We start from the raw sequence: 25,000 nt of genomic DNA on the forward strand, positions 1-25,000 counted from the left end.
TGGCAGGTGCGGGTCAATGGGTTGGTGGAAGGGTTGAAGATTGATTGGCTTGTGCTGGGCTCTGTGGGTAACAGATGGCAGGTAGAGATGGGATGGCCATCATCCTGGATCCATTCACACTGTCATCCATCTGGCCCTCTGACCTTCCCCCTCACCTGTCACAGCCTCGGTGGACACATGGTCGATCTTCTTCCTGCCCCTCAGCCCGTAGAGGTGGAAGCGGTACCGGCGGGACGGGGACAGCCCTGGCACTGTCACCGAGCGGGACCCGCCATCGATGGGCAGGGCCTGGGGCTGGCCCTGGGCATCCCGGTACTGCAGCGTGAAGGAGTCAAAGGAGCCCTGGGGGACGCTCCAGTGCAGCTCCACAGAGCTGGGCGTGACACTCGAGACCCTCAGGTCTTCCAGCACCGCCTGTGCCGGGCGGGCTGCAGATGGAGGGGCCTCAGTTTGGGGATGTGCAGTGTCGTGATCCTCATCTGGGGGGCCCCCAGTTGGGGTGTCCATTGAGGGTGGGGACAGATCCTCTGGGTCAGCTACAGCAACAACAGAAAGGGGACAATGATGGGTGCAGGCATCCACGTGTCCATCCATATGTCCATCCATCATCCACCCAACTCTCCATCATGCGCCATTTCCTCCCAGCCCCTTCTCACCATTCCCTCCTCACCCATCACTGAGCACCCATTGACCCCAGCCCCATTCAACCAATCACTGACTCCTCCATGGACTCACTGATGAGCATCTGCCATCAAACCACCATCTTCATCATTGTCATAATCAACATCATCCATCATCTTGATTCATACAATATTCACTGTCCATCCATCCATCCATCCATCCATCCATCCATCCATCCATCCATCCGTCCCCAATCCAGATCAACTGCCCCAATCCAGATCCTGGACCATCCATCTTATCCATCCATTGTTCCTCTGCCATCCATCTTCATCCATTCATCATCTACCTGTTATCCATCATCCATTTATCCATCATCTATCCATCATCCGTCCTTCTTCCTTTGATGGAACTACTTGAAACTAACGCTCCATCTACCTTCACCACCCCTGCATCCCGACAGGCAACTCCTCCCTCACTCAAGGAAAAAACTGGCCATGGGCTCAGCCACAGGTCCATCCATCATCCATCCATCCATCCATCCATTGTCCATCCATCCATCCAGCCATCCATCCATGCCTCCATCCATCCATCCATCCATCCATCCATCCATCCATCCATCCATCCATCCATCCATTCACCCACAATATTCTCCATGCAACTTTCTCTTCCACAGCTTTTTTACTTTGATCTCTATTGGATCATCCAACAACCCAACTATGAAACTGATCCACCAAAAGACCAACTGCCCCAATCCAGATCCTGGACCATCCATCTTCATCCATACATTATTCATCAGTAATCTATCTTCATCCATTCATCATCTACCCATCATCCATCATCCATTTATCATTTATCCATCATCCATTTATTCATCATACATCCATCGTCCTTCCTTCTTTCTTTGATGGAACTCCTCGAAACTAAACCTCCATCTACCCCTACAACGCATGCATCACTACAGGCAGCTCCTCCGTCACTCAAGGAAAAAACTGGCCATGGGCTCAGACCCAGGTCCATCCATCCATCCATCCATCCATCCATCCATCCATCCATCCATCCATCCATCCATCCATTCTCCATGCATCCATCCACCCATCCATCCATCCACCCATTGTCCATGCATCCATCCATTCATCCATCCATCCATCCATCAATGCATCCATCCATCCATCATCCATCCATCCATCCACTGATCAACCAATCAACCAACCAATTCAGTAGCCCTCCATCCATCATCCTCCATCATATGATCCGTCTTCCATCCACTCACTCCTCTACCTCTCTTTATCCTTCATTCACCAACACGTTCTTCCGTCCCTTGCTCCTTCCACCTCCCATCCTTCATCCCTTCATTCACTCACCCTCACCCCTGTGACCTTCCCCCTCACCTGTCACAGCCTCGGTGGACACATGGTCGATCTTCTTCCTGCCCCTCAGCCCGTAGAGGTGGAAGCGGTACCGGCGGGACGGGGACAGCCCTGGCACTGTCACCGAGCGGGACCCGCCATCGATGGGCAGGGCCTGGGGCTGGCCCTGGGCATCCCGGTACTGCAGAGTGAAGGAGTCAAAGGAGCCCTGGGGGACGCTCCAGTGCAGCTGCACAGAGCTGGGCGTGACACTCGAGACCCTCAGGTCTTCCAGCACCGCCTGTGCCGGAGGGGCTGCAGATGGAGGGGCCTCAGTTTGGGGATGTGCAGTGTCGTGATCCTCATCTGGGGGGCCGCCAGTTGGGGTGTCCATTGAGGGTGGGGACAGATCCTCTGGGTCAGCTACAGCAACAACAGAAAGGGGACAATGATGGGTGTAGGCATCCACGTCTCCATCCATATGTCCCTCCATCATCCACCCAACTCTCCATCATGCGCCATTTCCTCCCAGCCCCTTCTCACCATTCCCTCCTCACCCATCACTGAGCACCCATTGACCCCAGCCCCATTCAACCAATCACTGACTCTTCCATGGACTCACTGATGAGCATCTGCCATCATCCACCATCTTCATCATTGTCATAATCAACATCATCCATCATCTTGATTCATACAATATTCACTGTCCATCCGTCCATCCATCCGTCCATCCATCCATCCATCCATCCATCCATCCATCCATCCATCCGTCCGTCCGTCCATCCATCCAGCCATCCATCCATCCATCCATTCATCCGTCCATCCATCCATCCATCCATCCATCCATCCATCCATCCATCCATCCATCATCCATCCATCCATCCATCCATCCATCCCTCCATCCATCCATCCATCCATCCATCATCCATCCATCCATCCATCCATCCATCCATCCATCCATCCATCCATCCATCCATCCGTCCGTCCGTCCATCCATCCATCCATCCATCCATCCATCCATCCATCCATCCATCCATCCGTTCTTCACACCACCATCCCATGGTCCCAGCCCTCTCTCCATCTCCAACCTGTCTCCCATTTCCCTGCCCAATTCCACCCCTTTCTCCTTCCCTTCCACCTCACCGTCCACCACCAAGCAGTCACAAGCCCCAGAAAACATCTGTTTAATGATTGATACTAAATCCCGCCTGCCTACAGACAAACAACCCCCATCATCCATCACCCATGCACCCAGCTGTCCATCCACACTTCCACTACCCTTTCCTGCAGCCATCCAGTGAGGTTCATGTCCATCCTTCTACTCACGGGTCCATCCATCCAGACATCCATCAATAATCCACCTTTTTCTCCATCTTTCCATTAATCTCTCCATCTCCTAGGTCCTTCCACCCTCTGACCTTCCCCCTTACCTGTCACAGCCTCGGTGGACACATGGTCGATCTTCTTCCTGCCCCTCAGCCCGTAGAGGTGGAAGCGGTACCGGCGGGACGGGGACAGCCCTGGCACTGTCACCGAGCGGGACCCGCCATCGATGGGCAGGGCCTGGGGCTGGCCCTGGGCATCCCGGTACTGCAGCGTGAAGGAGTCAAAGGAGCCCTGGGGGACGCTCCAGTGCAGCTGCACAGAGCTGGGCGTGACACTCGAAACCCTCAGGTCACCCAGCACCACCTGTCCCTGGCTGGACTCAGTTTGGGGCTGCTCAGGGTTGTGGTCTTCAAGTTGGGGCTCCTGTGAGGGTAGGGGCAGCTGCTCTGGAACTGCTGCATCTGTGATGGAGAAGGAAAGATGATAGGAGTGAGAATCAACAACTTCATTGAACCATCCATCCATCCATCCATCCATCCATCCATCCATCCATCCATCCATCCATCCATCCATCCATTCTTTCATCTCCTGGACCCTTCATTCCAGTATCCATCATCCACCATCCCTCAATCTAACCACATGGCTTTCAATCCTACAACTGATTCTTAACTTCTTCCACCATTGAATCATTCAATAATCAAACCGTTGATTGGATCTGTGAAACTGCCTGCCCCAACATCCATTATCATAGTCATCATCATCATCATCATCCATCAATCCATCATCAAACCATTGACTGGATCTGTGAACCCACCTGCCCCAACACCTATCACCATCATCATCATCATCATCTATCCATCCATCATCAAACCATTGACTGGATCTGTGAAACCAACTGCCCCAACATCCATTATCATCATCATCATCATCTATCCATCCATCATCAAACCATTGACTGGATCTGTGAAACCAACTGCCCCAACATCCATTATCATCATCATCCATCAATCCATCATCAAACCATTGATTGGATCTGTGAACCCACCTGCCCCAATACCCATTATCATCATCATCATCATCCATCATCATCATCCTCATCATCAGCATCATCTCCATCTATCCATCCATCCATCCATCCATCCATCATCAAACCATTGATTGGATCTGTGAAACTGCCTGCCCCAATACCCATCATCATCATCATCATCATCATCTATCCATCCATCATCAAACCATTGACTGGATCTGTGAAACTGCTTGCCCCAATACCCATCATCATCATCCATCTGCCCATCCATCCATCCATCCATCCATCCATCCCCACTTTCATCTCCTGGACCATTCATTCCACTATCCATCATCCACCATCCCTCAATCCAACCGTGTGGCTTTCAGTGTGGCTTTTTCTACAGCTGATTCTTTAGCTTCTTCTTCCATTCAATAATCAAACTGTTGACTGGATCTGTGAAACCGCGTGCCACAACACCCATCACCACCATCATCAGCGTGGATGAGTGGATAGATGGATGGATGGATGGATGGACGGACGGACGGACGGTTGTATCCCAGTGGTCCCAGTAGCATCGGTTCAGTCATTGATCCATCGCCCTACCTATTGACCAACCGGCCACCATCATCTATAACCCATCAGCCATCATCAACCATCATCCCTCATCCATCCATAGAACCACACATCCCTGCATCCCCATGCATGCATGGATCCACTCTCCATCCCTCTGGCCTCCACATTCCCACCCCATCTCCAGCCCCAGAAGAACTTCCCAGACCCCCAAGCTTGAAGGGTCATGTGAGACATTTGATGCACCACAGGAGCAGATGCTGCCTGAGCCCCCCTCACCTGTCACGACATCAGTGGACACGTGGTCAATCCTTTTGCCACTTTGTAACCCGTAGAGTTGGAAGCGGTACCGGCGGGACGGGGACAGCCCTGGCACTGTCACCGAGCGGGACTCGCCATCGATGGGCAGGGCCTGGGGCTGGCCCTGGGCATCCCGGTACTGCAGCGTGAAGGAGTCAAAGGAGCCCTCGGGGACGCTCCACTGTAGCTCCACAGAGCTGGGTGTGACACTGGAGACCCTCAGCTCCCCCAGCTCTGCTCTTGCTGGGAGTGCCTCGGGTGACAGGGACTCAGTTTGCGGCTTTTCCACTTGAGGCTCCTCTGAGGGCAAGGGTTCTTCGCTGGCTGCATTGGAGAGAAGATGGTAATGGGTGTGGGCATCCTTGTGTCCATCCAAATGCCTGTCCCACAACCCACCAACCGATCCATCCATTCACCCATGTGTCCATCTATTGGATCCTCCATCCATCCATCCATCCATCCATCCATCCATCCATCCATCCATCCATCCATCCATCCATCCATCCTTCCATCCATCCATCCATCCATCCTTCCATCCATCATGCATCCATCATCCATCCATCCATCCATCCATCCATCCATCCATCCATCCATCCATCCATCCATCATTCTTTCAGTCACTCATCCAACATCCAATACAAGCCTGTAGACATTTCCACATCAACCTCTCTGTCTCTTTTTCATCAATCTCCCCACGCCTTCACCCTTCCCACCCTCATTTCCCATGGACAACCTTCCATTGATTTATCACTGAAACCATCCTTGATGGACAGAGGATGAGGGAAGCATGGCAGGATGGATGGATTCATGAAAATTGATGGATGACGATGATGGGGATTCATGGTAGATGAAGATGATGGATGAAAATTGATAATTGATGGTTCCGGCTGCTGCTGGTGAATGATGGATGATGGGAGGTGCTGGTCGTTGGGTTGGTGGAAGGGTTGATGGTTGACCAGATGGTGCTGAGTCAATAGCTGCTGGTTGGTGGGCGTGTGATGGGCATCCCTTGATGTGTCCATTTTGTGATCCTTCCATCCCTGTGACCTTCCCCCTTACCTGTCACAGCCTCGGTGGAGACACGATCAACCCTTCTGCCTCCCCTCAGTCCGTAGAGGTGGAAGCGGTACCGGCGGGATGGGGACAGCCCTGGCACTGTCACCGAGCGGGACCCGCCATCGATGGGCAGGGCCTGGGGCTGGCCCTGGGCATCCCGGTACTGCAGCGTGAAGGAGTCAAAGGAGCCCTGGGGGACGCTCCAGTGCAGCTGCACAGAGCTGGGCGTGACACTCAAGACCCTCAGGTCTTCCAGTGCTGGAGTGGCCTCAGGTGTGGGGGCCTCAGTTTGGGGTTTCTCATGCTGCGGTTCCTTTGTGGACAGGGGCAGTTCCTCTGGCTCTTCTGCTGCTCCTATGGAGAGGGGATGGTCATAGGTACTTCCATCCTAATAGGCATCCACCACCGACCAACGAACGCATCCATCAACATATCCACATTCTCATTCTCTGGGCCATTCGATCTGGCATCCGTCCATCCACCCCTCCATCCATCCATCCATCCATCCATCCATCCATCCATCCATCCATCCATCCATCCATCCATCCATCCATCAATCCAGTCATATTTGTTTTAACACAATTTTTCCTTTAAAGTCTTCTTAATCTCACCCTCCTTTTGACCATCCAACCACCCAACCACTGATCAGAACTGATCTGATCTGCTCTGTCAAACATCCATCAATTTGCTCTAAAAAAGATCATGCATCATCCATCTTCATCGCTCCTGTGTCCTTCAATCAGTCCTTGAATCCAATCCTCCATGCCCATCCTCATTGCCATGCACCTCCCAAACCCAGGACACAAACCCGACACAGGCCCAGCCATAAATCTGCTATGCATCCATCCATCCATGCATCCATCCACCCATCCATCCATCCATCCATCCATCCATCCATCCATCCATCCATCCACCCATCCATCCACCCAGCCATCCACCCATCCATCCACCCATCCATCCATCCATCCATCCATCCATCCACCCATCCATCCATCCATCCATCCATCCATCCATCCATCCATCCATCCATCCATCCATCCATCAGTCCATCCATCCATCCATCCATCCACCACTCCATCAATCTAGTCCTTCCTTCAATTACACATTCCTTCAGCCCTCCATCTCCTCATATATCCATTATTCTTCATCCATTCATCCACCCGGCCTTCCTCCTCTTGACCTTCTCCCTCACCCGTGATGACCTCGGTGGACACATGGTCGATCTTCTTCCTGCCCCTCAGCCCGTAGAGGTGGAAGCGGTACCGGCGGGACGGGGACAGCCCTGGCACTGTCACCGAGCGGGACCCGCCATCGATGGGCAGGGCCTGGGGCTGGCCCTGGGCATCCCGGTACTGCAGCGTGAAGGAGTCAAAGGAGCCCTCGGGGACGCTCCAGTGCAGCTGCACAGAGTTGGATGTGACACCAGACACCCTCAGGTCTTCCAGTGCTGGAGTGGCCTCAGATGTGGGGGCCTCAGTTTGGGGTTTCTCCTGCTGTGGTTCCTTTGTGGACAGGGGCAGTTCCTCTGGCTCTTCTGCTGCTCCTATGGAGAGGGGATGCTCATAGGTACTTCCATCCTAATAGGCATCCACCACCGAGCAATGAATGCATCCATCAACATATCCACATTCTCATTCTCTGGGCCATTCGATCTGGCATCCGTCCATCCACCCCTCCATCCATCCATCCATCCATCCATCCATCCATCCATCCATCCATCCATCCATCCATCCATCCTTCCATCCATCCATCCATCCATCCATCCATCCATCCATCCATCCATCCATCCATCCATCCATCCGCTAATCCATATGCTGATCCATCCATCCATCCATCCATCCATCCATCCATCCATCCATCCATCCTTCCATCCATCCATCCATCCATCCATCCATCCATCCATCCATCCATCCATCCATCCATCCATCCGCTAATCCATATGCTGATCCATCCATCCATCCATCCATCCATCCATCCATCCATCCATCCATCCATCCATCCATCTTCTCCTCTACCACTCCACACCTTCCTCCATTCACCCATCTCTCCATCTCTCCATCCCTCCATCCCTTCATCTCTCCATTTCTCCATATATCCATTATTCTGCATCAATACATCCACCCACCCGTCCTTCTGCCTTACCTGTCATGACATCGGTGGACACACGGTCAATCTTCTTCCTTCCCTGCAAACCACAGAGGTGGAAGCGGTACCACTGAGAAGGGGAGAGCCCTGGCACTGTCACCGAGCGGGACCCGCCATCAATGGGCAGGGCTTGGAGCTGGCCCTGGGCATCCCGGTACTGCAGCAGGAAGGAATCAAACGATCCTTCAGGGACGCTCCACTGCAGCCCCACAGAGTTGGATGTGACACTGGAGACCCTCAGGTCCCCCAGCTCTGCTCTTCCTGGGAGTGCCTCAGGTGCCGGCGACTCAGTTTGCGGCTTTTCCACTTGAGGCTCCTCTGAGGGCAAGGGTTCTTCAGTGGCTGCATTGGAGAGAAGATGGTAATGGGTGTGGGCATCCTTGTGTCCATGCAAATGCCCGTCCTACAACCCACCAACCAATCCATCCATTCACCCATGTGTCCATCTATTGGATCATCCATCCATCCATCCATCCATCCATCCATCCATCCATCCATCCATCCATCCATCCATCCATTCTTCCCACAACATATCCAACATCCAACAGAAGCCGCTAGACAGTCCCACATCAATCCCTCCGTCTGTTTCTAATCACATCTCCCCATGCCTTCCAGCCTCCCACACCCATCTCCCATGGGCAACCTTCCATTCATCCATCAATCAATCCATCCTTGATGGACAGAGGATGAGGGAAGCATGGCAGGACAGATGGATGCATGATAATTAATGGATGATGGTGATGGTTATTCATGGCAGATGAAGACGATGGATGACGATGGATAATTGATGGTTCCTGCTGGGTGGTTGTGGATGATGGATGATGGGAAGTGCCAGACAATGGGTTGGTGGAAGGGTTGATGGTTGATCAGATGGTGCTGAGTCTACGGGTGCCTGCTGCTGGGTGTGTGATGGGCATGGGATCCCTACAGGTCTCCATTTTGTGATCCTTCCATCGCTCTGACCTTCCCCCTCACCTGTGACAGTGTCGGTGGAGACACGCTCAATTCTTCTGCCTCCCCTCAGTCCGTAGAGGTGGAAGCGGTACCGGCGGGATGGGGACAGCCCTGGCACTGTCACCGAGCGGGACCCGCCATCGATGGGCAGGGCCTGGGGCTGGCCCTGGGCATCCCGGTACTGCAGCGTGAAGGAGTCAAAGGAGCCCTGGGGGACGCTCCACTGTAGCTCCACAGAATTGGATGTGACACCAGACACCCTCAGGTCTTCCAGTGCTGGGGTGGCCTCAGGTGTGGGGGCCTCAGTTTGGGGATTCTCCTGCTGCGGTCCCTCTGTGGGCAGGGGCCGCTCCTCTGGCTCTTCTGCAGCTCCTATGGAGAAAGGATGTTAATGGCTGCTTCCATCCAAAAAACCATCCAACGTGTACAAACCGACTCATTCATCCACACTTTCATATTTTGGACCATTAATTCTGCAATCATCCATCCATCCATCCATCCATCCATCCATCCATTCTTCCCACAACATATCCAACATCCAACAGAAGCCGCTAGACAGTCCCACATCAATCCCTCCGTCTGTTTCTAATCACATCTCCCCATGCCTTCCAGCCTCCCACACCCATCTCCCATGGGCAACCTTCCATTCATCCATCAATCAATCCATCCTTGATGGACAGAGGATGAGGGAAGCATGGCAGGACAGATGGATGCATGATAATTAATGGATGATGGTGATGGTTATTCATGGCAGATGAAGACGATGGATGACGATGGATAATTGATGGTTCCTGCTGGGTGGTTGTGGATGATGGATGATGGGAAGTGCCAGACAATGGGTTGGTGGAAGGGTTGATGGTTGATCAGATGGTGCTGAGTCTACGGGTGCCTGCTGCTGGGTGTGTGATGGGCATGGGATCCCTACAGGTCTCCATTTTGTGATCCTTCCATCGCTCTGACCTTCCCCCTCACCTGTGACAGTGTCGGTGGAGACACGCTCAATTCTTCTGCCTCCCCTCAGTCCGTAGAGGTGGAAGCGGTACCGGCGGGATGGGGACAGCCCTGGCACTGTCACCGAGCGGGACCCGCCATCGATGGGCAGGGCCTGGGGCTGGCCCTGGGCATCCCGGTACTGCAGCGTGAAGGAGTCAAAGGAGCCCTGGGGGACGCTCCACTGTAGCTCCACAGAATTGGATGTGACACCAGACACCCTCAGGTCTTCCAGTGCTGGGGTGGCCTCAGGTGTGGGGGCCTCAGTTTGGGGATTCTCCTGCTGCGGTCCCTCTGTGGGCAGGGGCCGCTCCTCTGGCTCTTCTGCAGCTCCTATGGAGAAAGGATGTTAATGGCTGCTTCCATCCAAAAAACCATCCAACGTGTACAAACCGACTCATTCATCCACACTTTCATATTTTGGACCATTAATTCTGCAATCATCCATCCATCCATCCATCCATCCATCCATCCTGTAATATTTCTCTTCACACACTTTTTCCTTCAACACCTTCTTTAATCTTAACCTCCATTTGATCATCCGATCACTCAACCACTGATCTGATCTGCCCTGTCGATCAACCATCAATCTGTCCTAAAAACCATCATGCATCACCTGCCTTCATCAGTCCTGCTTCTTCCACTCAGTCTTTGAGTCCAATCCTTCGTTCACACTCCCATTCCCATGCACCTCCCAACCCCAAGGCACAAACCAGCCACTGACACACCCATAAATCTGGTCTCCGTCCTTCTGTCCATCCATCCATCCATGCATCCATCCATCCATCTGCTAATCCATCTGGTGATCCATCCATCCATCCATCCATCCATCCATCCATCCATCCATCCATCCATCATCCATCCATCCATCCATCTGTTAATCCATCTGCTGATCCATCCATCCATCCATCCATCCATCCATCCATCCATCCATCCATCCATCCATCCAGTCATATTTGTTTTAACACAATTTTTCCTTTAACATCTTCTTAATCTCACCCTCCTTTTGACCATCCAACCACCCAACCACTGATCAGAACTGATCTGATCTGCTCTGTCAAACATCCATCAATTTGCTCTAAAAAAGATCATGCATCATCTATCTTCATCGCTGCTGTGTCCTTCAATCAGTCCTTGAATCCAATCCTCCATGCCCATCCTCATTGCCATGCACCTCCCAAACCCAGGACACAAACCCGACACAGGCCCAGCCATAAATCTGCTATGCATCCATCCACCCATCCACCTATCCACCCATCCATCCATCCACCCACCCATCCATCCATCCATCCATCCATCCATCCATCCATCCATCCATCCACCCATCCACCCATCCATCCATCCATCCATCCATCCATCCATCCATCCATCCATCCATCCATCCATCCATCCATCCATCCATCCACCACTCCATCAATCTAGCCCTTCCTTCAATTACACATTCCTTCATCCCTCATATATCCATTATTCTTCATCCATTCATCCACCCGGCCTTCCTCCTCTTGAACTTCTCCCTTACCCGTGATGACCTCGGTGGACACATGGTCGATCTTCTTCCTGCCCCTCAGCCCGTAGAGGTGGAAGCGGTACCGGCGGGACAGGGACAGCCCTGGCACTGTCACCGAGCGGGACCCGCCATCGATGGGCAGGGCCTGGGGCTGGCCCTGGGCATCCCGGTACTGCAGCGTGAAGGAGTCAAAGGAGCCCTGGGGGACGCTCCAGTGCAGCTGCACAGAGCTGGGCGTGACACTCGAGACCCTCAGCTCCCCCAGCTCTGCTCTTGCTGGGAGTGCCTCAGGTGTGGGGGCCTCAGTTTGGGGTTTCTCCTGCTGTGGTTCCTCTGTGGGCCGGGGCTGTTCCTCTGGCTCTTCTGCAGCTCCTATGGAGAGGGGATGTTAATGGCTGCTTCCATCCAAACATCCATCCACCACCTTCCAACCCACTCATTCATCTGCACTTCAATATTCTGGACCATTCTTTCGGGCAACCATCCTTCCATCTGTCCATCCATCCTGTCATATTTCTTTTCACACACATTTTCCTTCATCTCCTTCTTTAATGACAACATCCATTTGATCATCTGATCACTCAACCACTGATCTGATCTGCCCTGTTGAACAAACATTTTGACCTAAAAACCATCATGCATCATCTGCCTTCATCAGTCCTGCTTCCTTCAGGCAGACCTTGAATCCAATCCACCATGCACATTCTCATTGCCATGCACCTTCCAAAGCCGAGACACAAACGAGCCACTGACACAGCCATAAATCTGCTGTCCATCCATCCATTCGTCCATCCTTTCATCCATCCATCCATCCATCCATCCATCCATCCATCCATCCATCCATCCATCCACATCCATCCATCCATCCATCCATCATCCATCCATCCATCCATCCATCCATCCATCCATCCATCCATCCATCATCCATCCATCCATCCATCCATCCATCCATCCATCCATCCATCCCTACATCCATCCATCCATCCATCCATCCATCCATCCATCATCAATCCATCCATCCATCCATCCATCCATCCATCCATCCATCCATCCATCCATCCATCATCAATCCATCCATCCATCCATCCGTCCATCCATCCATCCATCCATCCATCCATCCATCCATCCATCCAGTCATATTCCTTTTTACACTCTTTTTCCTTTAACGTCTTCTTAATCTTACCCTACATTTGACCGTCCAACCACCCAACCGCTGATCAGATCTGATCTGGTCTGCTCTGTCAAACATCCATCAATTTGTCCTAAAAAGCATCATGCATCATCCATCTTCATCGCTCCTGTGTCCTTCAATCAGTCCTTGAATCCAATCTACCATGCTCCTTCTCATTGCCATGCACCTCCCAAGCCCAGGACACAAAACCGACACAGGCCCAGCCATAAATCTGCTATGCATCCACCCATCCACCCATCCACCCATCCATCCATCCATCCATCCATCCATCCATCCATCCATCCATCCATCCATCCATCCATCCATCCCTCCATCAGTCTATCCCTTCCTCCAATCACCCATCCCTTCATCGCTCCATCACTCCATATGTCCATTATTCTTCATCCATTCATCCACCCGGCCTTCCTCCTCTAGACCTTCTTCCTTACCCGTGATGACCTCGGTGGACACATGGTCGATCTTCTTCCTGCCCCTCAGCCCGTAGAGGTGGAAGCGGTACCGGTGGGACGGGGACAGCCCTGGCACTGTCACCGAGCGGGACCCGCCATCGATGGGCAGGGCCTGGGGCTGGCCCTGGGCATCCCGGTACTGCAGCGTGAAGGAGTCAAAGGAGCCCTGGGGGACGCTCCAGTGCAGCTGCACAGAGCTGGGCGTGACACTCGAGACCCTCAGCTCCCCCAGCTCTGCTCTTGCTGGGAGTGCCTCAGGTGTGGGGGCCTCAGTTTGGGGTTTCTCCTGCTGTGGTTCCTTTGTGGACAGGGGCAGTTCCTCTGGCTCTTCTGCAGCTCCTATGGAGAGGGGATGCTCATAGGTACTTCCATCCTGATAGCCATCCACCACCGACCAACGAACGCATCCATCAACATATCCACATTCTCATTCTCTGGGCCATTCGATCTGGCATCCGTTCATCCACCCATCCATCCATCCATCCGTCCATCCATCCATCCATCCATCCATCCATCCATCCATCCATCCATCCATCCATCCATCCACCCATCCTCTCCTCCACCACTCCACACCTTCCTCCAGTCACCCATCACTCCATCCCTCCATCCCTTCATCTCTCCATTTCTCCATATATCCATTATTCTGGATCAATACATCTACCCATCCGTCCTTCTGCCTTACCTGTCATGACATCGGTGGACACACAGTCGATCTTCTTCCTTCCCTGCAAACCACAGAGGTGGAAGCGGTACCACTGAGAAGGGGAGAGCCCTGGCACTGTCACCGAGCGGGACCCGCCATCGATGGGCAGGGCTTGGAGCTGGCCCTGGGCATCCCGGTACTGCAGCGTGAAGGAGTCAAACGATCCTTCAGGGACGCTCCACTGCAGCCCCACAGAGTTGGATGTGACACTGGAGACCCTCAGGTCCCCCAGCTCTGCTCTTGCTGGGAGTGCCTCAGGTGCCGGGGACTCCGTTTGGGGCTTTTCCACTTGAGGCTCCTCTGAGGGCAAGGGTTCTTCAGTGGCTGCATTGGAGATAACATGGTAATGGGTGTGGGCATCCTTGTGTCCATGCAAATGCCCGTCCTACAACCCACCAACCAATCCATCCATTCACCCATGTGTCCATCTATTGGATCATCCATCCATCCATCCATCCATCCATCCATCCATCCATCCATCCATCCATCCATCCATCCATCCATCCATTCTTCCCACAACATATCCAACATCCAACAGAAGCCGCTAGACAGTCCCACATCAATCCCTCCGTCTGTTTCTAATCACATCTCTCCATGCCTTCCAGCCTCCCACACCCATCTCCCATGGGCAACCTTCCATTCATCCATCAATCAATCCATCCTTGATGGACAGAGGATGAGGGAAGCATGGCAGGACAGATGGATGCATGACAATTAATGGATGATGGTGATGGTTATTCATGGCAGATGAAGATGATGGATGACGATGGATAATTGATGGTTCCTGCTGGGTGGTTGTGGATGATGGATGATGGGAAGTGCCACACAATGGGTTGGTGGAAGGGTTGATGGTTGATCAGATGGTGCTGAGTCAACGGGTGCCTGCTGCTGGGTGTGTGATGGGCATGGGATCCCTACAGGTCTCCATTTTGTGATCCTTCCATCGCTCTGACCTTCCCCCTCACCTGTGACAGTGTCGGTGGAGACACGCTCAATCCTTTTGCCTCCCCTCAGCCCGTAGAGGTGGAAGCGGTACCGGCGGGACGGGGACAGCCCTGGCACTGTCACCGAGCGGGACCCGCCATCGATGGGCAGGGCCTGGGGCTGGCCCTGGGCATCCCGGTACTGCAGCGTGAAGGAGTCAAAGGAGCCCTGGGGGACGCTCCAGTGCAGCTGCACAGAGCTGGGCGTGACACTCGAGACCCTCAGCTCCCCCAGCTCTGCTCTTGCTGGGAGTGCCTCAGGTGTGGGGGCCTCAGTTTGGGGTTTCTCCTGCTGTGGTTCCTCTGTGGGCAGGGGCTGTTCCTCTGGCTCTTCTGCAGCTCCTATGGAGAGGGGATGTTAATGGCTGCTTCCATCCAAACATCCATCCACCACCTTCCAACCCACTCATTCATCTGCACTTCAATATTCTAGACCATTCTTTCGGGCAACCATCCTTCCATCTGTCCATCGATCCTGTCATATTTCTTTTCACACACATTTTCCTACATCTCCTTCTTTAATGACAACATCCATTTGATCATCTGATCACTCAACCACTGATCTGATCTGCCCTGTTGAACAAACATCATTTTGACCTAAAAACCATCATGCATCATCTGCCTTCATCAGTCCTGCTTCCTTCAGGCAGACCTTGAATCCAATCCACCATGCACATTCTCATTGCCATGCACCTTCCAAAGCCGAGACACAAACGAGCCACTGACACAGCCATAAATCTGCTGTCCATCCATCCATTCGTCCATCCATCCATCCATCCATCCATCCATCCATCCATCCATCCATCCACATCCATCATCCATCCATCCATCCATCCATCCATCCATCCATCCATCCATCCATCCATCCATCCATCCATCCATCATCCATCCATCCATCCATCCATCCACATCCATCATCCATCCATCCATCCATCCATCCATCCATCCATCCATCCACCCATCCATCCATCCATCCATCCATCCATCCATCCATCCATCCATCCATCCATCCCTACATCCATCCATCCATCCATCCATCCATCCATCCATCCATCCATCCATCCATCCATCCATCATCCATCCATCCATCCATCCATCCATCCATCCATCCATCCATCCAGTCATATTCCTTTTTACACTCTTTTTCCTTTAACGTCTTCTTAATCTTACCCTACATTTGACCGTCCAACCACCCAACCGCTGATCAGATCTGATCTGGTCTGCTCTGTAAAACATCCATCAATTTGTCCTAAAAAGCATCATGCATCATCCATCTTCATCGCTCCTGTTTCCTTCAATCAGTCCTTGAATCCAATCTACCATGCTCCTTCTCATTGCCATGCACCTCCCAAGCCCAGGACACAAAACCGACACAGGCCCAGCCATAAATCTGCTATGCATCCACCCATCCACCCATCCACCCATCCATCCATCCATCCATCCATCCATCCATCCATCCATCCATCCATCCATCCATCCATCCATCCCTCCATCAGTCTATCCCTTCCTCCAATCACCCATCCCTTCATCGCTCCATCACTCCATATATCCATTATTCTTCATCCATTCATCCACCCGGCCTTCCTCCTCTAGACCTTCTTCCTTACCCGTGATGACCTCGGTGGACACATGGTCGATCTTCTTCCTGCCCCTCAGCCCGTAGAGGTGGAAGCGGTACCGGCGGGACGGGGACAGCCCTGGCACTGTCACCGAGCGGGACCCGCCATCGATGGGCAGGGCCTGGGACTGGCCCTGGGCATCCCGGTACTGCAGCGTGAAGGAGTCAAAGGAGCCCTGGGGGATGCTCCAGTGCAGCTGCACAGAGCTGGGTGTGACACTCGAGACCCTCAGCTCCCCCAGCTCTGCTCTTGCTGGGAGTGCCTCAGGTGTGGGGGCCTCAGTATGGGGTTTCTCCTGCTGTGGTTCCTTTGTGGACAGGGGCAGTTCCTCTGGCTCTTCTGCAGCTCCTATGCAGAGGGGATGCTCATAGGTACTTCCATCCTAATAGCCATCCACCACCGACCAACTAACGCATCCATCAACATATCCACATTCTCATTCTCTGGGCCATTCGATCTGGCATCCGTCCATCCACCCATCCATCCATCCATCCGTCCATCCACCCATCCATCCATCCATCCATCCATCCATCCACCCATCCATCCATCCATCCACCCATCCTCTCCTCCACCACTCCACACCTTCCTCCAGTCACCCATCTCTCCATCTCTCCATCCCTCCATCCCTTCATCTCTCCATTTCTCCATATATCCATTATTCTGGATCAATACATCTACCCATCCGTCCTTCTGCCTTACCTGTCATGACATCGGTGGACACACAGTCGATCTTCTTCCTTCCCTGCAAACCACAGAGGTGGAAGCGGTACCACTGAGAAGGGGAGAGCCCTGGCACTGTCACCGAGCGGGACCCGCCATCGATGGGCAGGGCTTGGAGCTGGCCCTGGGCATCCCGGTACTGCAGCAGGAAGGAGTCAAACGATCCTTCAGGGACGCTCCACTGCAGCTCCACAGAGTTGGATGTGACACTGGAGACCCTCAGGTCCCCCAGCTCTGCTCTTGCTGGGAGTGCCTCAGGTGCCGGGGACTCCGTTTGGGGCTTTTCCACTTGAGGCTCCTCTGAGGGCAAGGGTTCTTCAGTGGCTGCATTGGAGATAACATGGTAATGGGTGTGGGCATCCTTGTGTCCATCCAAATGCACATCCCATGACCCACCAACCAATCCATCCATTCGCCCATGTGTCCATCTATTGGATCATCCATCCATCCATCCATCCATCCATCCATCCATCCATCCATCCATCCATCCGTCCATCCGTCCGTCCATCCATCCCTCCATCCATCCATCATGCATCCATCATCCATCCATCCACCCATCCATCATCCATCCATCCATCCATCCATCCATCCATCCATCCATCCATCCATCCATCCATCCATTCTTCCCATTACATACTTAACACCCAACTCAACCCCCTAGACAGTCCCACATCAATCCCTCCGTCTGTTTCTAATCACAGCTCTCCATGCCTTCCAGCCTCCCACACCCATCTCCCATGAGCAAACTTCCATTCATGTATCACTGAAACCATCCTTGATGGACAGAGGATGAGGGAAGCATGGCAGGACAGATGGATGCATGACAATTAATGGATGATGGTGATGGTTATTCATGGCAGATGAAGACGATGGATGACGATGGGTAATTGATGGTTCCTGCTGGGTGGTGGTGGATGATGGATGATGGGAGGTGCCAGACAATGGGTTGGTGGAAGGGTTGATGGTTGATCAGATGGTGCTGAGTCAACGGGTGCCTGCTGCTGGGTATGTGATGGGCATGGGATGCCTAGAGGTCTCCATTTTGTGATCCTTCCATCGCTCTGACCTTCCCCCTCACCTGTCACAGCCTCGGTGGACACACGGTCAATCCTTTTGCCTCTCCTCAGTCCGTAGAGGTGGAAGCGGTACCGGCGGGATGGGGACAGCCCTGGCACTGTCACCGAGCGGGACCCACCATCGATGGGCAGGGCCTGGGGCTGGCCCTGGGCATCCCGGTACTGCAGCGTGAAGGAGTCAAAGGAGCCCTGGGGGACGCTCCAGTGCAGCTCCACAGAGTTGGATGTGACACCAGACACCCTCAGGTCTTCCAGTGCTGGGGTGGCCTCAGATGCTGGGGACTCAGTTTGGGGTTTCTCATGCTGCGGTTCCTCTGAGGGCAGGGGTTCTTCCATGGCTGTAGTGGACAAGAGATGGTAAAGGGATGGGCATATGTCCCTCCAAATGTCCATCCCACCAGCCACCAACCCATCCATGCATTCACCCATGTGTCCATCCATTGGACCATTCATCCATCCTCTCCTGTTAAGATGGGATAGTGATTGCTGTGGAAATGCCTGTGTCCCTCTAAATGTCCATCCCACCACTTACCAACAATCCGTCCATCCATCCATCCATCCATCCATCCATCCATCCATCCATCCATCCATCCATCCATCCATCCATCCATCGTTCCATCCATCCTTCTGCCCTTTCATCGCCTGCACCTTTAATTACTGCACTCATTATCTACCCATCCAGAAAACCATGGTTCATACCATGAACATTCTCCTTCAACTCCTTCTTTAGTCTCACACTGCATTGGGGCATCAGACTATACACCCATTGATTTGATGACGTCAAACCACCAACAAAACGTTCCCAACAATAATCATGTATCATTCATCTTTCATCCATCCATCCATCCATCCATCCATCCATCCATCCATCCATCCATCCATCCATCCATCCATCCATCCATCGTTAATGGATGAAGAATGATCAGTGGGTGGATGGAGGAATGGATGGATGGAAGATAATTGAGGAATGATGACGGTGGTGTTTATACATGGTAGATAAAAAATAGGGATGAAGATGATGGATCAGTGATGGATAATGGTGGATGGATGATGATGATGATCATAGTGGACTGTAAATGTTGGTCACCTGGTCAGCAGAAGGGTCAGTGAGTGATTGGATGGTGCCCAAGTCAGTGGGTGCTCACTGACAGATGGGGATGCAATAGGAGTGGAATCTGTCCATCCATCCATCCATCCATCCATCCATCCATCCATCCATCCATCCATCCATCCATCCATCCATCCATTCCTCTATTGCCTCATTCCTCCAGCACTCCAACCCTTCATCCAATCGCCCATCACTCCGTTCTTTCATCCCTCCATCTCTCCATATATCCATTATTCTTCATCCATACATCCACCCACCCTTCCTCCTCCTGATTTTCCCCCTCACCTGTCACAGCCTCGGTGGAGACATGGTCGATCTTCTTCCTGCCCCTCAGCCCGTAGAGGTGGAAGCGGTACAGGCGGGACGGGGACAGCCCTGGCACTGTCACCGAGCGGGACCCGCCATCGATGGGCAGGGCCTGGGGCAGGCCCTGGGCATCCCGGTACTGCAGCGTGAAGGAGTCAAAGGAGCCCTGGGGGACGCTCCAGTGCAGCTGCACAGAGTTGGATGTGACACCAGACACCCTCAGGTCTTCCAGTGCTGGAGTGGCCTCAGGTGTGGGGGCCTCAGTATGGGGTTTCTCATGCTGCGGTTCCTCTGTTGGCATGGGCAGTTCCTCTGGCTCTTCTGCAGCTCCTATGGAGCGGGGAAGGTCATGGCTGCCTCCATCCAAACATCAATCCCCCACCAAGCAACCCACTCATTCATCCACACTTCCATATTCTGGACCATTCAGGAACCATCCATCCATCCATCCATCCATCCATCCATCCATCCATCCATCCATCCATCCATCCATCCACCCATCCATCCATCCATCCATCCATCCATCCATCCATCCATCCATCCATCCATCGTTAATGGATGAAGAATGATCAGTGGGTGGATGGAGAATGGATGGCTGGAAGATGATTGAGGAATTTTGATGGTGACAATGGACGATGTTGGTGCTGGTTATACATGGTTAGTGAAAATTATGGATGATATTGATGGATAATTGATGGATGCTGCTGATGATGATAGTGGGCAGCAAATGTTGGTCACCCGGATAGTAGGAGGGTCAATGGTTGAATGGATGGTGCCCAAATCAGTGGTTGCTCACTGACAGATGGGGATGGAATGGGAGTGGGATCTATGCATCCATCCATCCATCCATCCATCCATCCATCCATCCATCCATCCATCCATCCAGTCATATATCGTTTCAAACAATTTTGCTTCAACTCCTTTTTTCATGTCACCCTCCCTTTGATCATCCAACAACCCAACCATGGATCTGCTCAGATCTGCTCTGTCAAGGAAGCATCAATCTGCCCTTGAAAACATCATGCACCATCCATCTTCATCAGTCCTGTTTCCTTCATGCAGACCTTCAATCCAATCCTCCATCTACAATTTAATTGCCATGCACCTCCCAAACCCACGACCCAAAGCAGCCACTGGCTCAGCCATTAATCCACCGTCCGTCCATCCATCCATCCATCCATCCATCCATCCATCCATCCATCCATCCATCCATCCATCCACCATCCACCCTTTCCTGTATTCCTCCATCCCTCTACCACTCCATCCCTTCCTCCAATCACCCATTCCTGCATCCCTTCATCTTGCCATATATCCATATATCCATTATTCTTCATTCATTCATCCACCCAGACTAACTCGTCATAACCTTTCCTCTTACCTGTCATGACCTCGGTTGAAATGTGGATAATCTTCTTCCTGCCCCTCAGCCCGTAGAGGTGGAAGAGGTACCGGCGGGACGGGGACAGCCCTGGCACTGTCACCGAGCGGGACCCGCCATCGATGGGCAGGGCCTGGGGCTGGCCCTGGGCATCCCGGTACTGCAGCGTGAAGGAGTCAAAGGAGCCCTCGGGGACGCTCCAGTGCAGCTGCACAGAGCTGGATGTGACACCAGACACCCTCAGGTCTTCCAGTGCTGGAGTGGCCTCAGGTGTGGGGGACTCAGTTTGGGGTTTCTCATGCTGCGGTTCCTCTGTGGGCAGGGGCTGTTCCTCTGGCTCTTCTGCAGCTCCTATGGAAAGGGGATGTTAATGGCTGCTTCCATCCAACCAACCATCTAAGACCAACCAATCCACTCATTCATTCACACTTCCATACACTGGACCATTCATTCTGGCAACCATCCATCCATCCATCCATCCATCCATTCATTCAGTCATATTTCTTTTCACACACTTTTTCTTTCAATTCCTTCTTTAATCTCACCCTCCATTTGATCATCCCACTGTCCAACCACTGATCTGATCTGCCCTGTCAATCAACCATCAATCTGCCATAAAAAACATCATGCATCACCTGCCTTCATCTGTCCTGTTTCCTTCAGTCAGTCCTTGAATCCCATCTACCATGCTCATTCTCATTGCCATGCACCTCTCAAACCCAGGACACAAACCCAACACAGGCCCAGTCATAAATCTGTTATGTATCCATCCATCCATCCATCCATCCATCCATCCATCCATCCATCCATCCATCCATCCGTCCATCCATCCGTCCATCAATCCATCCAGTCATATTTCTTTTAACACAATTTTTCCTTATCGCCTTCTTTATTCTCACCCTCCTCTTGAACCATCCAACCACCCAACCACTGATCAGAACCAATCTGAGCTGCTCTGTCCGAAATCCATCATTTTGACCTAAAAAATATCATGCATCATCCATCTTCATCCCTCCTGTTTCCTTCAGTCAGTCCTTGAATCCCATCTACCATGCTCATTCTCATTGCCATGCACCTCCCAAACCCAGGACACAAACCCGACACAGGCCCAGTCATAAATCTGCTATGCATCCACCCATCCATCCATCCATTCTTCCCATTACATACTTAACACCCAACTCAACCCCCTAGACAGTCCCACATCAATCCCTCCGTCTGTTTCTAATCACAGCTCTCCATGCCTTCCAGCCTCCCACACCCATCTCCCATGAGCAAACTTCCATTCATGTATCACTGAAACCATCCTTGATGGACAGAGGATGAGGGAAGCATGGCAGGACAGATGGATGCATGACAATTAATGGATGATGGTGATGGTTATTCATGGCAGATGAAGACGATGGATGACGATGGGTAATTGATGGTTCCTGCTGGGTGGTGGTGGATGATGGATGATGGGAGGTGCCAGACAATGGGTTGGTGGAAGGGTTGATGGTTGATCAGATGGTGCTGAGTCAACGGGTGCCTGCTGCTGGGTATGTGATGGGCATGGGATGCCTAGAGGTCTCCATTTTGTGATCCTTCCATCGCTCTGACCTTCCCCCTCACCTGTCACAGCCTCGGTGGACACACGGTCAATCCTTTTGCCTCTCCTCAGTCCGTAGAGGTGGAAGCGGTACCGGCGGGATGGGGACAGCCCTGGCACTGTCACCGAGCGGGACCCACCATCGATGGGCAGGGCCTGGGGCTGGCCCTGGGCATCCCGGTACTGCAGCGTGAAGGAGTCAAAGGAGCCCTGGGGGACGCTCCAGTGCAGCTCCACAGAGTTGGATGTGACACCAGACACCCTCAGGTCTTCCAGTGCTGGGGTGGCCTCAGATGCTGGGGACTCAGTTTGGGGTTTCTCATGCTGCGGTTCCTCTGAGGGCAGGGGTTCTTCCATGGCTGTAGTGGACAAGAGATGGTAAAGGGATGGGCATATGTCCCTCCAAATGTCCATCCCACCAGCCACCAACCCATCCATGCATTCACCCATGTGTCCATCCATTGGACCATTCATCCATCCTCTCCTGTTAAGATGGGATAGTGATTGCTGTGGAAATGCCTGTGTCCCTCTAAATGTCCATCCCACCACTTACCAACAATCCGTCCATCCATCCATCCATCCATCCATCCATCCATCCATCCATCCATCCATCCATCCATCCATCCATCCATCGTTCCATCCATCCTTCTGCCCTTTCATCGCCTGCACCTTTAATTACTGCACTCATTATCTACCCATCCAGAAAACCATGGTTCATACCATGAACATTCTCCTTCAACTCCTTCTTTAGTCTCACACTGCATTGGGGCATCAGACTATACACCCATTGATTTGATGACGTCAAACCACCAACAAAACGTTCCCAACAATAATCATGTATCATTCATCTTTCATCCATCCATCCATCCATCCATCCATCCATCCATCCATCCATCCATCCATCCATCCATCCATCCATCGTTAATGGATGAAGAATGATCAGTGGGTGGATGGAGGAATGGATGGATGGAAGATAATTGAGGAATGATGACGGTGGTGTTTATACATGGTAGATAAAAAATAGGGATGAAGATGATGGATCAGTGATGGATAATGGTGGATGGATGATGATGATGATCATAGTGGACTGTAAATGTTGGTCACCTGGTCAGCAGAAGGGTCAGTGAGTGATTGGATGGTGCCCAAGTCAGTGGGTGCTCACTGACAGATGGGGATGCAATAGGAGTGGAATCTGTCCATCCATCCATCCATCCATCCATCCATCCATCCATCCATCCATCCATCCATCCATCCATCCATCCATTCCTCTATTGCCTCATTCCTCCAGCACTCCAACCCTTCATCCAATCGCCCATCACTCCGTTCTTTCATCCCTCCATCTCTCCATATATCCATTATTCTTCATCCATACATCCACCCACCCTTCCTCCTCCTGATTTTCCCCCTCACCTGTCACAGCCTCGGTGGAGACATGGTCGATCTTCTTCCTGCCCCTCAGCCCGTAGAGGTGGAAGCGGTACAGGCGGGACGGGGACAGCCCTGGCACTGTCACCGAGCGGGACCCGCCATCGATGGGCAGGGCCTGGGGCAGGCCCTGGGCATCCCGGTACTGCAGCGTGAAGGAGTCAAAGGAGCCCTGGGGGACGCTCCAGTGCAGCTGCACAGAGTTGGATGTGACACCAGACACCCTCAGGTCTTCCAGTGCTGGAGTGGCCTCAGGTGTGGGGGCCTCAGTATGGGGTTTCTCATGCTGCGGTTCCTCTGTTGGCATGGGCAGTTCCTCTGGCTCTTCTGCAGCTCCTATGGAGCGGGGAAGGTCATGGCTGCCTCCATCCAAACATCAATCCCCCACCAAGCAACCCACTCATTCATCCACACTTCCATATTCTGGACCATTCAGGAACCATCCATCCATCCATCCATCCATCCATCCATCCATCCATCCATCCATCCATCCATCCATCCACCCATCCATCCATCCATCCATCCATCCATCCATCCATCCATCCATCCATCCATCGTTAATGGATGAAGAATGATCAGTGGGTGGATGGAGAATGGATGGCTGGAAGATGATTGAGGAATTTTGATGGTGA

The 25,000-nt window shown here is 52.5% G+C and overlaps 1 protein-coding gene across 1 annotated transcript in view; it reads right to left on the minus strand.

Annotated features, from left to right (window-relative positions):
- LOC134434541 (tenascin-X-like) overlaps nt 1-25,000 on the minus strand; it is a gene marked incomplete at both ends in the record, with an annotated part of 48,187 nt that overhangs the window by 8,101 nt on the left and 15,086 nt on the right. The window contains 20 exons of the mRNA XM_063183212.1: nt 156-536; nt 2,010-2,390; nt 3,398-3,754; nt 5,152-5,496; nt 5,906-6,226; nt 7,331-7,771; nt 8,371-8,413; nt 9,482-9,699; nt 10,300-10,395; nt 11,756-12,196; nt 14,148-14,492; nt 15,134-15,493; nt 16,759-17,118; nt 17,470-17,512; nt 17,603-17,814; nt 18,359-18,904; nt 19,960-20,310; nt 21,359-21,709; nt 22,967-23,302; nt 24,354-24,704. Coding sequence (XP_063039282.1) covers nt 156-536; nt 2,010-2,390; nt 3,398-3,754; nt 5,152-5,496; nt 5,906-6,226; nt 7,331-7,771; nt 8,371-8,413; nt 9,482-9,699; nt 10,300-10,395; nt 11,756-12,196; nt 14,148-14,492; nt 15,134-15,493; nt 16,759-17,118; nt 17,470-17,512; nt 17,603-17,814; nt 18,359-18,904; nt 19,960-20,310; nt 21,359-21,709; nt 22,967-23,302; nt 24,354-24,704 — 6,279 coding nt within the window. The remainder of the gene's footprint in view (nt 1-155; nt 537-2,009; nt 2,391-3,397; nt 3,755-5,151; nt 5,497-5,905; nt 6,227-7,330; nt 7,772-8,370; nt 8,414-9,481; nt 9,700-10,299; nt 10,396-11,755; nt 12,197-14,147; nt 14,493-15,133; nt 15,494-16,758; nt 17,119-17,469; nt 17,513-17,602; nt 17,815-18,358; nt 18,905-19,959; nt 20,311-21,358; nt 21,710-22,966; nt 23,303-24,353; nt 24,705-25,000) is intronic.

This window comes from Melospiza melodia, unplaced genomic scaffold (genome assembly GCF_035770615.1).
Source record: "Melospiza melodia melodia isolate bMelMel2 unplaced genomic scaffold, bMelMel2.pri scaffold_382, whole genome shotgun sequence".
NCBI classification, from domain to species: Eukaryota; Metazoa; Chordata; class Aves; order Passeriformes; family Passerellidae; genus Melospiza; species Melospiza melodia.